This window comes from Xenopus laevis, chromosome 1L (genome assembly GCF_017654675.1).
Source record: "Xenopus laevis strain J_2021 chromosome 1L, Xenopus_laevis_v10.1, whole genome shotgun sequence".
Taxonomy (NCBI): domain Eukaryota; kingdom Metazoa; phylum Chordata; class Amphibia; order Anura; family Pipidae; genus Xenopus; species Xenopus laevis.
The window spans coordinates 104602823-104620865 of record NC_054371.1 but is presented as its reverse complement, the minus strand read 5'-3'; the positions used below and the strand labels follow the sequence as shown (position 1 = coordinate 104620865).

General features: G+C 39.2%; 1 protein-coding gene across 5 annotated transcripts in view; it reads right to left on the bottom strand.

The window, feature by feature from the left end:
- LOC108712232 (PH and SEC7 domain-containing protein 3) overlaps nucleotides 1-18043 on the bottom strand; it is a 291364-nt gene that overhangs the window by 137972 nt on the left and 135349 nt on the right. For all 5 annotated transcript variants that reach the window (XM_041561322.1, XM_018254300.2, XM_041561327.1 and 2 more), the window contains one exon: nucleotides 4136-4330. In XM_041561322.1, the coding sequence (XP_041417256.1) occupies nucleotides 4136-4330 (195 nt within the window). The remainder of the gene's footprint in view (nucleotides 1-4135; nucleotides 4331-18043) is intronic.

Below are 18043 nucleotides of genomic sequence, written 5' to 3'. Positions count from 1 at the left end.
GTTGATCCAGGGACTAGTCCGATTGCCATTTTGGAGTCAGGAAGGAATTTTTCCCCCTCTAAGGCAAATTGGAGAGGCTTCAGATGGGTTTTTTGCCTTCCTCTGGATCAACTGGCAGATAGGTAGTTAATAAAAAAAAAAGGTTGAACTCAATGGACTCGATGTGTCTTTTTTCAACCTTACTTACTATGTTACTATGTTACTATTTGTTTTAATGATTAATCATATTAAAGCTACTGAAAGCAATAGAATGGAGCCTCTTAATACTGAAAGCTGTTTGAATCTAGTGATCAGAAGTTACATATGAGCACATTGCATCTGCAGACAGTGGGGCTGGTGGGTGACATTAATAAAATGTGTTGCTGAATGAATAGCAATGGGGTAAAAATTTTAATGTTGCTGGGAGTATATGGTTTATCTCCTATGGCACTTAAGGGGTTTACTTATTCTCTGCTAAAGCTACGGCAATTGGCAAATACAAGGGGTTTGGGGCCATACATGAAGCTATTGGCTAATGTGGTAAAGGTGTAGTTGCCCTAAGGCATTGATTCGTCTTGCTAAAGTCTTTTGGACTATTGCAGTTTACAGGTGAAACGGTTGGGAACCCTGTGGTGCTTCAGGAGTCTTTCTTGATATGGCACCAGATAATATTTAGAGGGAGCTGAGAGCAGAGGAACTGCATGACAGAGGGGTTCATTTTGTATTTACCTCTCAGTGGTTTCCAGGTTATGTTTGCAGCAACATTATGTCTAAGGGGCATTGCATAAAGGGCTGCTTTTACTTGTGTTAATTTAAACTGGGGATCAGTCCTAGCTAGATATAAGGAGGATAACTAACCTACCAAAAACCTGTTTAACATTTATGTTATATGTTTAGCTACTCTGAAGTTGCTGGGCTAAAAGAATACCTATAAACTTCTAACACTGTATTAAAGGGTTGGGTCACCTTTAAGTTAACTTTAAGTATCTTATAGAATGGTTAGTTCTAAGCAACTGTTCAATTGGCCTTCATTTTATATTTCTTATAGTTTTTGAATTATTTTCCTTCTTCTGACTCTTTCCAGCTTTCAAATGGGGGTCAATGACCCCATCTAAAAAGTAGATGCTCTGTAAGACTACACATGTAATGTTATTGCTACTTATTATTTATTACTCATCTTTTTATTCAGGCCTATTCATATTCTAGTCTCAAATTAAAATCAATGCATGGTTGCTAGGTACATTTAGATCCTAGCAATCATATAGATTGCTGAAAGTGCAAACTGGACAGCTGCTGAATAAAGAGCTAAATAACTAAAAAAAACACAAATAAAAACTGAAAACCAATTGCAAATTGTCTTAAAATGTTACTCTCTACATCATACTAAGTAAAGTTACATTAGTTTAAGTTAATTTAAAGATGAACAACCCCTTTAAACCATTTGTGTGAGTCAGTGTGCCCACAGCAGTAGTGCATAGCCTTCCCAAACAGAAAAATCACCCTCCGCCTATGCACAGAGCTGGCCCTATTACCACATAGAGACAATTTACATGACATTGGCACTGAAACTCTATTCTGGGGCATTACGTATCAAATTCTCATTAGTCTGAGACTGTAGGTACAAGTGTGTGAGTCAATGCAAGTGTGTAAGTAAGAAAACTAAGATTACTAACCATTGCATCTGATGCACTGATTCACCTGCTAATATGTGTGTGCCCAATCATGATTTGCTTGTAAAGTGGATAAAGATGGCCACTTTGGCTCGGAGTTATGACTCATATTATTTCCTCTTCACCACATTTGTTTTCACCATCAAGCTATTTAAAATTTTAGCTCTCTTTCAAGCATATTAACAATTCCATTCCTAAATTTGTGTCTTTGCCATGAAAATATTTGTAGACATTTTGCTTGTGATGCTTTTAGCTAGTTGCCCCATCCTGAAAAATTTTCTGTGGACGCTCATGGTGATTTACTTAGACTTTGCTAAAGCATATGATACAGTGCCACACAGAAGGTTACTGGTTAAATTAAGGAATTTAAGGAAGTATTTGTAACTGGATAGAGAACAGATTATAAAATAGACTACAAAGAGTGGTGGTAAATGGAACATTTTCTAATTGGACCAGTGTTGTTAGTAGAGAACCGCAGGGCTCTGTACTAGGTCCCTTGCTTTTCAACTTATTTATTAATGACCTAGAGATGGGCATTGAAAGTACTGTTTCTATTTTTGCAGATGATACTAAATTGTGCAGAACTATAGGTTCCATGCAGGATGCTGCCACTTTGCAGAGTGATTTGTCTAAGTTGGGAAACTGGGCAGCAAACTGGAAAATGAGGTTCAATGTTTGCACTTTGTCAAAAATAAGATAAATGTAAGTTATACACTAAATGGCAGTATGTTGGGAGTTTCCTTAAATGAGAAGGATCTAGGGTTTTTTGTAGATAACACGTTGTCTAATTATGGGCAGTGTCAATCTGTGGCAGTGCAGTTTTGGACTCCAGTCCAGGTTCGGAATGAATCATCCCAGGCCAGCACTTCCCTTTGTGAAATCATCAACTTTTATTTAGATACACATATGTGTAAATAAAAGTTGATGATTTCACAAAGGGAAGTGCTGGTCCTGGGATGATTCATTCTGAATTTATATATATATATATATATATATATATATATATATATATATATATATATATATATATATATATATATATATATATATATATATATATATATATATATATATATATATATATACCGTAAAACTCTGCACACGTCGTTATGTAATCATTCACCGGGTGCTGTGTATAGATTGCCAAATCAGAACTCCAATAGGTACATGCACACTGTTTCTTTCGTCATGATTTATTTAGAAAAGGTAATAAACATTGCATCGACGTTTCGGTTTGTGGTTTAGAACCTTTCTCAAGATGAAAAGTATGGCATCTCAAGAAAGGTTCTAAACCAAGAACCATAAAGTCGATGCAATGTTTATTACCTTTTCTAAATAAATCATGACGAAAGAAACTATGTGCATGTACCTATTGTAGTTATATATATGTATATATATTACATATTCCCCCACATCAACGAATTTCGGCTCCTTTAGAATCGTTATCAGGATCATGGTTCTAAAGGAGCCGAAAAGCCTTTATGTGGGGGAATATGTAAAAACTCAATATATCTATCAACATTTGGACCCGTGAATGCCTCCACTTTCTACAATTGCTGTGATATTTTGTGGGAGATGCACCCTTGATTTGGCTGAATATTGGGTGAATAATATGGTAACATTGCTTTTTTTTTTAATTTTCAAAATTTTTTCATGGGAAAAAAATAATTCTAAATGAATCGGTTAATAGTGCTGCTCCAGCAGAATTCTGCACTGAAATCCATTTCTCAAAAGAGCAAACAGATTGTTTTATATTCAGTTTTGAAATCTGACATGGGGCTAGACATTTTGTCAATTTCCCAGCTGCCCCCAGTCATGTGACTCGTGCCTGCACTTTAGGAGAGAAATGCTTTCTGGCAGGGTGCTGTTTTTCCTTCTCAATGTAACTGAATGTGTCTCAGTGGAACATGGGTTTTTACTATTGAGTGGTGTTCTTAGATCTACAAGGCAGCTGTTATCTTGTGTTAGGGAGCTGCTATCTGGTTACCTCCCCATTGTTCTTTTGTTTGGCTGCTGGGGGGGAAAGGGAGGGGGGTGATATCACTCTAACTTGCAGTACAGCAGTAAAGAGTGATTGAAGTTTATCAGAGCACAAGTCACATGACTTGGGGCAGCTGGGAAATTGACAATATGTCTAGCCCCATGTCAGATTTCAAAATTGAATATAAAAAAATCTGTTTGCTCTTTTGAGAAATGGATTTCAGTGCAGAATTCTGCTGGAGCAGCACTATTAACCGATTCATTTAGAATTTTTTTTTTCCCATGACAGTATCCCTTTAAAGTGACTACTCTGGTAAATAGATTAAGCTGCTTTAAAATAAAAAGAAAGCATAATTTAAATGTAGGATTAGTAATTATGTGAAAGTATGTTATGACAATATGTTAGAGATATATTGTGAATACTTGTGCAAAGTAATGTAAATGCTCTAGAGAAATAGTAATGCTAACTACTAGGCCTGTACAGATAACGCTGTGTCCTTACTTACTTTTTTCCTAAGTGCTTTGCGACATCGGAGCGTTTAAATCCATCCAAGTGGTAGAGGCGTTTAGCCAGACGTCTAGCAGCTTGTTTGTTACTATTGGTCCCATTGCTAAGGTTTTCAGTGCTTCCTTTTTCATGGATTTCAGTGCTGCCCATGTCATGAGAGGCTTCTAAAGCTTTGCTGCACGATCCCACATCACTACAGCATAAAAGATCAACAAAGTAGAAAAAGTGTTAAAAAGTGGAGTATTATTAATCCTGCAAAACAAATGTAAAGGGGTTGTAAACACTTGTAAAATTTGTTGTAAAATTTAGCACAACGGAAAGAAATGTCATTTTAAACAGCGTTACTATGCATTAATTACTGATATCCAATGATGTTAAACTGTTTGTAAATGTATTCTGCATTGCTTGTTATTACTATTTGCACCTTTGAAAAATGTTGCAAAAATGATCTCTCCTCCATCCAAGACTTAATTTCACACAATGAATTGCATTTTCTTTTACAGATTTCACAGAACATGACGCAATCTAGATACATTAGGACCTGCAAGAGTGCCTAGATCAGGGCACCCAAGACTATTGGTTTACCCTGTAACCCAAACAAAGGGATTGTATGGGAATCAGTAGTGATAGGCGAATTTATTCGCCAGGAGTGAATTCGCAACGAATTCCCTCAATTCACCGCCGGTAAACTGCCGCGAAAATTCGCCGGTGTCCAAAAAAAAATGGACGCCGGCATCCAAAAAAAAACGAGACACCGGTGCAGTTTTGCAAATTTTTCACCGTTTCGCGAATTTCACAGGAAATTCGCAAATTTTTTGGCGAAGCAAAACGCCCCAAATTCGCCCATCACTAGGAATCAGCCCATTGTGCCTCATAACTTACATTTCTTTTAAATCCCCACAAGGAGATTCGGGGAGATTTTGTCGCCTGGTGACTAATCACCTCGTCTTCTGAGCGACTATCTCCCCGAACTGCCTCAGCACGTTTTCCCATAGGCTACAATGAAAAGTCGCCTGCATTGAAGCACACACGGTGATTCATTTTCAATAGTCGCCCAAAGTTGCCTCTCTTGGTGAGATTGTGCACAGATAACCAAGTTTAGCTGATTTCTGAGCAAACAAAATGTCATTCTGGCAGTTATCTTGGGTTTAAAAGAATGAAAATATAGCATGGGCCAGTTGTGCAGTTTTTTTTAATATTTCAGATCCCTTATTTCCCTTAGCAGAGTGTATGTATTTCTAAGGATCTCTTACTTGCAGACTTAAGAGCCACAAATTCCAGTCTGTGGTATGCATCAGCATTCCAGACCTAATGCAGTGAAAGCATTTTTTTTCTTTTTGGAACCAGAAGTCAAAAGGCACTTGATTCAAACTAGAGTGTTTTATATGTGAAGACATTTGCAGTCATATATCTGATATCAGGTAATTTTTTTTTTCATGCCACATTTTGTTAAGCAGAACACCTTGTAGAAGATTTATGTGCCCTGAAAGAAAAACATGCATTTTGCAAAAACCATACACCTACAGATATACATACCCACCTTAGAATTACTGCCCATTAGCACTTTAAACATTAAGTGCAGCGCTGTCCCCACCCATAGGTGCAAACCAGGTGGAAGAATTCAAGGCTTTACATCACATAGCAAGAACAACAGATTCTGCCTCTCCCGGTTTCTTATATAGTCAGGAGAAACTATGTCAGATGCACAAAAATAGGCATTGGTCCTTTTGTCTGAACTATACTAACGTAAATTGACTGCTGCCATACAGTAACAATTATAAGTATGCCAGCAACACTTAACAAATTTTAATAATGCTTACAATAATGTAACAAATTAGGTTTACAGAATAAATACCTCTCCCCTACTTGCACCATCATGCTTTTCTTTTTCAGCAAGCCTCTCTAATAAGGAGTGTGACCAATATCTGATCTAGTCCTTTGGTTGGTAAACCAGGATTGTATTGTAAACACATAAACAGCAACCTGTTGTTTATTGTTGCATGGCATGCCTGTGTAACAGAAACAAAAGTTATTATATGTAAATGGACTAGTTAGAGACTGCTGGTGTGTCCACAACAAAACTGCCATAAACAGCAAAATTTGATAAGTCAATTTTAGGTTGTTCTGGCCCTCAGGCAATCAAAATACCAGCTACCCTGTGTAATTGCTTTCAAACTGTATGTTTCAGGTTAAAATAATCTGTGAAAGCCAACAAACACTACTGCCTACTCAAGTCACAAGGAAGCAATACAAGACAGGTATTAGCCATTTTGAACTTTTACAATTAGTGTTGATCAAAATACACCATGTGGCATGGCCCTACATGCCAGGTAGTCTAGTGCTGTATGTTCTGGAACATACATAGATCTCAGTGGAAACAGAAAGGAGTTGGGTCCAAACTCTGTATCTGCCAATGCTTCCCACATGTGACAGTTTGTCCAATCTTTGTATTGTTATACAATGTGATCACAAGGCAGTTTTCTGAAATTCTGAATGATTTTAAAATCAGATTGTTTTCTGAGGTCATGACTTTATACAAGTCATAGAACTCAAAGGTGACTTATGATTTCCTTATAGTTTACAATTATATGATGAGGCAAAGAATATGTCACGTCTCAACCTTGATGCCATCTTGAAGGTCTATAGTCTCATTAGACAGGATCTGGAACCTATGGCACTGCAATCTCTGGCAATGTCTAGGATCTGCAAGCTGTTTCTGGTGAGAGCCTTGCAATCAGCTTCCGTGCCGAGCAGATTATCAGGGACAGCAGATAGGCATCTCTTAAGAGCCAAATTTCTAATTTTGAACACTGTATTCTTTTGGCCCTGTCTGCACTAGTGATGTGAGATCTGCAATACTCTCCTCTGGCACGAAATATATAAACATGGGGCACATAAGGCTGGTAGAATCAGGGCCTCAGGCAGCAGCCCCAAGTTTGATGTATACACCTTTCTACTGTACAACCCAGTGGAGTATGTGCTTTATAAATATGCATTAATAATCTCTCTTGACTCTTTCACAACCATTTTTTACACAATAATTTTTAAATCCATAATGGCATGTTTTTAAAAAATAAATAAATAAATCCATAGTGTTCTTATACACTGTTTTAACCAAACCATAAAATCATAATAAATCTGCCCATTGTCATCCAAGGCTCAAAGCTGTATATACATTTAGTCAGACAAGGCTGTATTCACACTTCAGACACAAAGATGTATGAACAAGGCTTTATGCCCCAGACGTTGTAGATAGGTAGTATTACCTAGCGTGCATGAGCACAATACACTTCAAGGAAATCATTTGCAAACAAACAATCCATTATCACACATTCAGTGCAACAGTACTATAAATGAATTTACATAGGAATGCAAACTTGTGAACGTGAAAGCCATGAAAAACCTATGAAACTCAGCTCAGCAACAGAAACTAGAGAAAAGAAAACTGCACAGTCCAAATGGTGTATAACCCCCCTATTTTGTTGCTGCAAGAACTGTGCAGCAGATAAGAAACTATATTCCTGAAACTGTTCACTGCAAGTCACTGTTGTAAACATTTGCAGAAAGTATCTCTAGCTGATAGGGCCATGCAGTTACAAAGTTACAAAATATAGGTAAAAAAGTAGTAGAAAGTTGTTTTACCTCTCTTGCAGCAGTGTACTTTCATTCCATTCTAAAATACTGAGTTTTCATAACCACCTGGATAAGAAAAATGTAGATTTCTGTGCTGTGTGATCACCAGACACACAAAGATGTAGTATTTTCTGTGACATTTTCCCAGAGTGCACCAAGAGTGCTCAGGGCAAGAAGCACTGCCTAAAAACCACTTCCCCTCTCTCCACTCCCCGTTTTCTCCCTCCCTCCCTCTTTTGTCTCATTCCAGCACCAAGCGACCTCCCTTCTATCCAGCAACTTCCCTCAAAGACCTGGCTGCACTGCCTGCACTGTACAATGAAATCTGTTTATTTTGAATTTTATTCTTAACACATGGATGCACTGAAAAAAAATTAGATTTGTTGCTGTTTTATGAAAAATATTCTGATTCTATTAATATAAATAGATAATCTATTAGCCAGATATAGGAAAAACAAATTGTAACAGCCTTAAACAACACATTTTATATATAAAACAAGAAACCTATTTCCTTCCTCATCGGGTTTGGCACTGGTACGCTACATAAGAAGGACTCCTTTTTATGATATATATCCAGGATATAAGTGTGTACCATGAATACATTATTTGTTTTACCAACACACAGACATATATATATATATATATATAGATATATATATATATATATATATATATATATATATAGAACCGAAACGTTGGACAAAATAAACCTCAGCTAATCAGCACCATTGCTTCCTTTTGACTTTTTTATCTTTTTCTGCGAGTGTCGACACTTAACACACACACACACACACACACATATATATCTTTCAGAATGGACCAGCACTCCAGAAGTTTTTAATCCAAAACATTTATGAGTGATGTTTGAATAAATGTTTTGGATTAAAAACTTCAGGAGCGCTGGTCCATTCTGAAAGCTATATACTACATTTGACCATAGCACCCACTTTGGATTGTGGAAGAAAGAGTGCAGGTACTTATAGAACAATTTTATATATATATATACATATAGATCCTTGGTGCACAAGAAAAGGGCAACCCCAGTAGTCAACACTTTCCAGCTGCTTTAAGGTATATTGCACCTTTCCATAAAATTCAAGTATATAACTGGTGTAAAAGATTAATATTTATGGTATTTAGGAACTCACCTACAGATTTAACATGATCAGCAAAAGTTTAGAAAGAGCAGTCATCAGAAACCGCAGTAAATTACAGCCCAAATCCTTTTTCAATTCAAGCAATAATCATAAAGTAAACAATCAGTACTGGAATAAGGCATGGCTCAGTTGCTCAGTTTACTATTGGTTTCCACGGGGCAAAGAGAAAACAAACAGTTTGGTCAACTAAACCAAACCATGTTCTAACACTAATTGCATATTGTACAGTAATTGTTTGGTGTGAACATGGGATGGAACAGTTATTAAGTATTTTAATAGCTTAGCAAACAACAGAAGGTATTTTGTTGCATGTGTGCATGTAAGCAAGCAAAATATCATAATGGTAATGGTAACAATTTATCTCTTTTGGAGCTTACATATTTTTGTTTCCTACCTTATTTGCATAGCTTTAATACAGAGTTAATTTACTAACATAGATGCTAAATTGCACCGGTTCTTCAACCAATTAGCAATTAAACTAGATCAGTCTATTTAAATTTTAAAAAGAATTACATGAAAAAACCTGCTATGGCTATCTGCATTTAATTAATGCTTCTTGTATGTGTTACCAGTTGAATTGTTATATGTGATCTATATGTTCATTGTACAAACCCTTCTATTGCACAAAGCTGTTTTATAAATCAGTGTTAATAATAATAATAATAATAATAATTTTAGTATATCAGCTACTCTTCTGTTGTTTAAGCACCTATCTTCTCATTCCCTTACATTCCCTCAAACTGCCCCCTTTTCTGTATTTAAGGGTAAAGGGACACAGGCCTGGATTCTGGGTCCTAGCACCCAGCGGCTGCACACCCCCTCCCTCCACTCGCGTACACATGCGTTGGAGGTCTGGTGTTTACAGACGTACAGATCCCCAGCGCTCTGTAGGTTGTGGCTGGGCAGCATGCCGTCCCTAAAACCTTGCCACCCTAGGCCCGGGCCTTTGTGGCATCGCCAAAAATCCAGGCCTAAAGGGACACACAGGGTCATCCACTGAAGTTCACAAACCGCAAGGGCAACAAAATGCCAAAAAATACACTTGAATTGTGGATCAAAGGAATCACCTGCTGCAAACCTGCCAGTCCAATTGACTAATTGCTAAAAGAATCGTTTTTGCTTGATTAGTCTCCAATGCCAAATTCTACTTATGGATCATCATAGGATTGACAGCATTTTTCTTTGGCATTCACTTTGCCCTTGACGTTTGTTCACCTTTTCTTGTGGGATTTCCCAGTTATGGTATATTCAGTTTTCTGATATACTGTTTATTGGCTTTGCGCAATTTTTACCTGCCTGTGAAGACCACTTGTTATTAAATTAATTTCACAGCTTTTTCTGTTTAAGCTAACTTACTGCTTGTTTTCGCATAACAAATTAATTTCCAGTAGTGCACTATATTTGACTATCTATGTAACTGCTGCAGGATCAGTTACAATGGATAAATTATTGTTTTCAGTATGTGGCTGTGTATATAGCAGGGGAGTAGGCTAGGGTATTTAGTGGCATATTTATTATATGGTGTAAATAACAGTGGGATAATACACCACACATCACTCACCTGGCTTTGCCATGTAAAAAATTAAATTTAGATTAAAAAAATATGTATGCATTTTTCTAAGTATGACTTCCATTGAAAGCAATGTAAAATAGTGGCGGCAAATCTGGTGTTCGTATGGCATAAAATAAAACACACTTTGATAAATTTGCCATTTATTTTACACAGCTTTTTTTACCATTTGTTCAGTGAATTCCATTTTACACCTAATAATAAATATGCCACTAATCTAGCTACTTGATACTTCTCAGGGTGTGGCTACTTTATGGTTATATTTGAGCACACCACTCTATTCTATTTCTTCTAGACCATATTGGTCCAGAAAGAAGAACCATTTACTTTTTCCTCAATAAACAAATCCCCAAGTTCTCAGAATGTGAGTGCTGTATCTTGGTCATCGTATTGCTTTTGATTTTTTCAAAGGGGAAAGGGAGGCACTGATTATTGCTATTACAATTATTTATTAACAGTCATCTGTACATCTTGGGTTTTTTTTGATGTCATATAGCAATGTTTAAGACAATCTAAATAGAAAATTATTCATTTTGAAGGAGCATGAATGCAAAAAACACATGCAAATCTCCCTGTATTTTGCCCACACAGAACCCTGTCAATCCCTTATATCCACCTGCTGCTCACAGGCACAATTCTCTGCACTCCCTAGAGGTTGAGAAAAGTTATTCTTGTATGGCAGGATCTGCTTAAGCTGCATACAAAGGGGGTTGCACAAGAGTGGGCCTGCCATAGATGCAAAGATCCGATCGTACGAATCATCGTACGATCAGACTTTCCCATCTCCCAACCTGCCACTAACCATTATGATCAAATAAAGTACAAAAGAACAGAACAGCCGATGTTCTGCCCCTGACAGCAATCGTACGAAAGATATAAATGACAAAAGCTAGTGACAGTCTCCCTCTGAAAATCGTACAATCGACAATATATGCAGAGATATTATCGTCAGCCGACAGAAATCTTTCAACCTGTCCGATCTCCGCTGGACGAAAAATGTCGGGACTCTCCACACACGGTCCGGAAATTGTACAAATCCTCGATTCGTACGATCAGATCTTTGCGTCTATGGCCAGCTTTAGGAAGTGCAACTGTTAGAGACTAAGAGACAGAGAGAGAAAATTCCAAAATAGAACGGGTAATGTAACGCTCTACAGTTTGCTCCTTGTCAGTAACAACCAATCAGTAGTGATGGGCAAATTTGGGGCGTTTCAGTTCACCTCTAATTTGTGCCTGGCGAATAAATTCGCAAATCACTACCAATTAGCAGTTAGCATTTACTGGTCACCTGCTGACAAGGCAGCAGAGGAGAAAATGCACCTTCTATCACAGGCCTAACTGCTGGTGAAGGAGGATATTTTCAGTACTTTTACTGATGCTTTCAGGATTCAAAGTACAGTACTTTTGTGAAGGCTTGTAGAATTAAAACACAGCTATTGCCTAATCTATGCTCTAAAGCTCCCTTGGACTTTCAGTAAGTAGAATGTCTATAAAGGAAGTTGACCCTGTGGTCCAGGCCCTCCGACCTATAGCCAACATTCATGTCTGTTACTGCACTCCAATTTTATTGGAGTGGTGTCATCTTGTAAATTGTGTAGATGTACTTGTGACTTGATACATTGACTTTCCCGTGTTATTTCCATACACTGATCAGTGTACTGCTCTGCATGGTCTATAATGGATTACATAAGGCTGCAATGAGTCTGTGATTTGTGGCTGATAAACCCCTGAATAATTCTATGCAGCTGGCCACGTAGGATCAGTATAACACTATCTGGTAATGATGCACCAGCTGATACTGATCTTGAAGAATAATCTCAATTATTAATTCAAGTCAGGTCAAGTCAAGTGGATTTTATTGTCATTTCAGCCATATACAGTAAATGCAGTACATAGGGATGTCGCGGACTGTTCTGCGGCGAACTTGTTCGCGCGAACATTGGCTGTTCGCGTCCGCCGCAAGTTCGCGAACGTCGCGCGACGTTCGCCAATAGGCGTTCGCGTCAAAATCGTTCGACCATTCGACCATTCGGTCGCTAAAATCGAATGATTTTCGTTCGATTCGAACGAAAATCGTTCGATCGAACGATTAAAATCCTTCGATCGTTCGAATCGAACGATTTTCGGATGTTCGAAGTTCGCGAATTGTTCGCGAACTGTTCGCATTTTTTGCCGGTGTTCGCGAACGGCGTTCGCGAACACATTATCGGCGGTTCGCTACATCCCTATACATAGTAGAAACAAAATGACGTTCCTCCAGAACCCTCCGGTGCTATACAACAACTATAGTACACGGTCATGCTGGGCAAAGTGGACATTTCAGTTCCTTATGAATATATTCAGTTCAGTCCTTTGGAGTTGAGATACCTGATGGCTTGTGGAAATAGACTGTTTCATCATCATCATTTCATCATCATCATCATCATTTATTTATATAGCGCTGTCAAGATACGCAGTGCTTTACATTCTGGAGGTCAGTGCTCGGATACTGCGGTATGTTTTACAGGATGGCAGGAGCGTAAAGAGATCATATGCAGGGTGGGTGCCATCCCTAACAATGCTGGTAGCCTTCTGGAGACAGCGGGTGTGGTAAATATCCATAATGGCAGGAACCGAGACCCCAATGATCGTTTCCGCTGTCCTCACCACCCGCTGCAGGATCTTGTGATCTGATACAGAGCAGTTTCCATACCAGGTAGTGATGCAGCTGCATAAAATGCTTTCAATAATTCTCTTCATATTTAACTTTTAAATAAAAGGACAAGCAAACCATGATTACTGGGGGTGCCAGTATTTTAGGTATGCCCCAGTGGAACCAACCATTACTTTTTCTTGTGCCTGAGTTACGCTACACTACATCTTACATTGGGCTGGCACATTTTTTGCTGTAATTCACTGTATTCACTGAAGCGGCCTAACATATGTGGTGCCTCCACAGTGAATCAGGGTTTCCTTGTCCTTTAAAGCATCGGGCAAGTCATCCCTTTGTCTTCCTATATATTGAGAAATGTCAGCAAAGTAATGATGACGAAATGTAAACAGACTTGTCTGGTCAGCTTGTTAGCATATCATTTGGTAGATAACACCTCTCCTGAAGGAAGGAAATATTGGCCAGAACTGATCTATGACTGACAACAGGGGGGCATTTTGATCACCTGTGGGAAATGTTCTCTCCCATGGCACCTTGAGTGCCAAAAATATGTATGCCCCTCCACATACATATGAATTGCAGCATGAAAAACACATTACCTTGAATCACAGCATGTGAAGTAGTATTTTGGGTAGAGATGCAATGAATCCACTATTTTAGGATTCGGCCAAATCCCGAATACCTGAACCCTAATTTGCATATGTAAATTAGGGGGGAAAGGGGGAAAGAGAATTGAGTGCTCAGCTCGTTGAGTGCTCAGCAGTTAAAACATTTTTGAATTCCTTGTTTCAGTTCAGCCAGGCTGAAAAAGACAGAATTTTGGCTGATTCCAAAACAGAATCAAGGATTCAATGCATCCTAAATTTTAGGCTCTTTATCACCCATAGGACATCATGTGATTTCCTAGCCCCGCCCCAACATCATAGACCCACCCTGAAATGTCATTCACATTCACCCCACCCCCGGAGGCCATCCTCCCCTGTTCAAACTTCCCCACTGCAAAAGGTGACAACCTAATGCAGCAGATATATACAAAGATTTATCAAGTTGTGGAAGTTTTTCAGTAAAGGTTGCATCACAGACTTTCTTCTGCTGTATTATGTCCAATAGCTTATCAGACATATACTTGTATAAACTTTCAAACAAGCACAACCCATATATGCTGTGTTACTTGCCAAAACTAGTGTACAGAGGTATAGTTCAGTAGGACAGAAAGGAAAAGGAGTGCAAAATAGAAAACTATATTAAAACCTTTTATTAAAAGAGCATAAAAACAAGCGATCAAGTGTAGCAGTAGTCAGAAATTGCAGAGAACTGGGAGTTCAGAGAAGGAGCAAAGCAGGCACATATAGGGAAGGGGGTAGTGAATGGAAGAGGGTAGGGGGATGGAAGGTGGGGGAAGCACAATGACCAGACACTATCAGGTCAGTGGTGATGTCCTTATCTCATTGCCTAGCTGCTATTGCATGTAATTTCAGCTAGCATTATCAGATAAAGTTCTGTTCACTGGCTGTATTCAAAATTTCTTAGTGCTGTAGATAGAAATCTCTCAAAAACTTAATTTTCATTGAATCATTGATGCTATCACGCTGTCATGATAATTAAAAAAAACAATTGTATTATTATTATTATGGATTTATAAATTGTCAAAATATTCCTCTGCACTGTACAGTAAATGGGTGTATACCTTGAACATACATATTTACGCACAAAGGAACCAATAACCGACACTGGAGGTGAAAGGGGCACTGCCCAAATGAGCATACAATTTAAAAGAGATTTAATTTGAATAAAATGAGATAGGTGGTTGCTTATAAATGAGTATTGTTTCATTAACTCTCAACTGAAAAGGCCATTTTAGGGGAGAAATGTTATTGCTATAAGAATTCATTATAATCAACCCTTTAAGTGCCACAGAACATAGAATCTACGTTCTGTGGATAAAAATACTGAAACACCACTTCCAGGCTCCCTTGCAACCCGCTTGTTCCCCTTCTAGGGTTGCCACCCGGCCGGTATTTTACTGGCCTAGCCGGTAAAACACCTGCCAGGGCCGGGGCCGGTATTACAAATTTACCGGCAATGTAGCTGCCGGTAATTTGTACTACCATTTACAAAATCCCTTGCCCGCCGATGAAAACTTACATTTTCGTCGGCTTCGGGCGGTGGCCCAGCCCCTTTTGTGATTCTACCCACGTGGCTCCACCCCTTTTGTGGCGCTCCTCATCGGCTCCGCAACTTTGTTGCGTCACATCCCGCACCTTTATTTTCCACCCCACCACTGGCCGGTATTTTTTTTTTTTTTAAAGGTGGCAACCCTACCTGCCCCTAGGCAACGTGTAGAGCGAGGGAGTTGCTCCTGGAGCCCGATCGCACAGGGGCCCCTAAACTGCAGCAGGAAACTACGTGTTTAGGAAAGCATTGTGACTCAGTAGTTTGGAGTAGAAAGACATAGTTACCCCTTTTGGATTTGCCCAAATGTGTACTTTCCAAAAAAGTGTGTTTTTACCCCCCCCCCCAATACAGTAAATGCGTTGATTTGTCTGTAGCTGGTGACCTCTGGGACAATTTGTATGTGCTAACTTCATTTTGGGGCCTCTAAGTGCCAGATATTTTGGTAATCCTGTGCACAGTGGGCAGAAAACTGTTCAGTGGACCCTTGGCAGTCATATTTAGCAAGTTTTTTCCTTGGTATCTAATAGCATGTGGGAAATAAGATGCTAGAAATTGGAAGCTTTGAGGCAATTTTCACGGGAATTTTCTCAAAACTGCCAATTATGGGAAAGCATTGCAGTGCCGAAAGACATGGTTTTCCATTTTGGATTAGACCAAATGTTTAATTTCCAAAATTATATGGTTTTGGAGTCAACATATTTTTTGTGTTTTTACCCCCCAAAAATGCAGTAAATGTGTTAATTTTTCAGTAGCTGTAGTGACCTCTGGTACAATTAGTATACACTAACTTAAATTTGGGGTCTCCAGGCGTCAGATACTTTAGTAATCCTATGACCAATGGGCATCAAACTCTTCAGTGGACCCCTGGCATTCATAATTAGGTTTTTTCTTGGTACCTAATGCTATGTGGGAGATAAGATGCTAGGAAAGTAGAAGGTTTGAGGGGAATTTCTGGTATTTCATCCAAACCTTTAATTTTGGGACAGTTACGAGTAGTTTGGAGTAGAAAGACTTGGTTACCCATTGTGGATTCGCCCAAATGTGTACTTTGCAAAAATTTGGGGGGGGGGGGTGGTTAACATATTTTTTTGTATATTTACCCCGAAAATAATGCTGTAAATGGTCTGAATTTTCAGTAGCCAAAGTGACCTCTGGGACAAGTTGTATGTGCTTACTTGATTTTAGGGTCTCTAAGCTCCAGATACTTTGGTAACCCTTTGCACAATGGGTATCAAACTGTTCAGTGGACCCATGGCATTCATATTTAGGATGTTTTTTCTTGGTACCTTATGCTTTGTGGAAGAAACAAATTTGCAAAATGAAAGTTTTGAGGTGATTTGTCAGAGTTTTTATACATTTGTATAAACACTGAACAGAACACTGTTCAGAACAGCTTTGATTTATGGTAATTAGAAGTAGAAAGACATAGTTACCCATTTTGGATTCAGAATGTGTATTTTTCAAAAATATATAGTTTCCTGGGGTAAACCTACTATTACAGGATTTTTGGCTTTGGAATCTAAAGTATGCACTATTCGAGGGGGCGTGGCCGACTAGCAATGTGAGCAGACGTGTGATAGCTGAGCTCCGTTTGAAACCCACGTAAATCCGGTAAAAATCCTGAATAACCCAGGGAAAACTCCCTCATAATCAAGCTTGCTCACGATTGACCGATTGCCGATGGGCAGAAAGAAGCATAATATGGCAGAAGCTTCTGATATCCGGTCGCATCTAAGAAACATGGGGAGGCCTACCAAAATGGCCGACACACGCAAGCCAGAAACACCTAAGGAACAGTGCAACAGAGCAACCACATCAGTTGTATCAGTGCTGAACGCAACAGTGAGTACACCGGACACTTCTGCTGATCAGTCCGACCCTACACTCTCCCCTTCCCCTCAGATCATAAGCCTCCATGGCGATCCACCACCCACTGAGAATGACGAACCTACCTTAACGGAGGTTGTGGTAGTCCTTCAGAATACTATCCAAACGTGTCACGCAGCAACCATGGCTAAGGTTTGAGGAGCTGCGGATAGACTTTGCGATTCTGCGACAAGACCTCCAGAAGGTGCGGGAACGCACAACTGAAGTGGAGGGTGGGGGAGCTGGAGGATTCCTGTCATCTATTGCTGGAACGCCTAAGCCAAATACAACGCAAGCTGGAGGCGGCTGAGGCAAAGTCGGATGATTTAGAAAATAGCCGGAGACTCAACAACGTGCGTATAGTTGGTTTCCCAAAGGAGCCGAAGGCCCGGACACCACTAAATTTCTGGAAAATTAAAACTGTATGTGGGACTGAAAATTTTTCCCGCTTCCTCAATTTCAGAGATAGAGATTCATCTCTGGCGGGCGCTCAACGCTTAGGGGAATTAAAGTTTGGAAACTCAACAATTTCACTTTATCCAGATTTCTCCAACGACCTACAAAAACAACGGCAGCAATTCGCTACAGTAAATCAACGTCTTTGAGATGCTGGGCTACAATACTCCATGCTCAGCAGACGGAAAGGCGCAATTTTTTACAACACCCCTTGGAGGCCTTTTACTGGTTAGACTGTCACCCTGAGTAAGGTATTTCTCTCTCCGTTTCGTTCCTTTTGAGCATACAGGTCGGCCTTACAAAGCTTTGTCCGGCAATTCTACAATCATATTGGTTGGCATTGCCATATTGTGGTATATCCTGATAATATCTTTCCTACAGCAAGGTTACCGATATGGG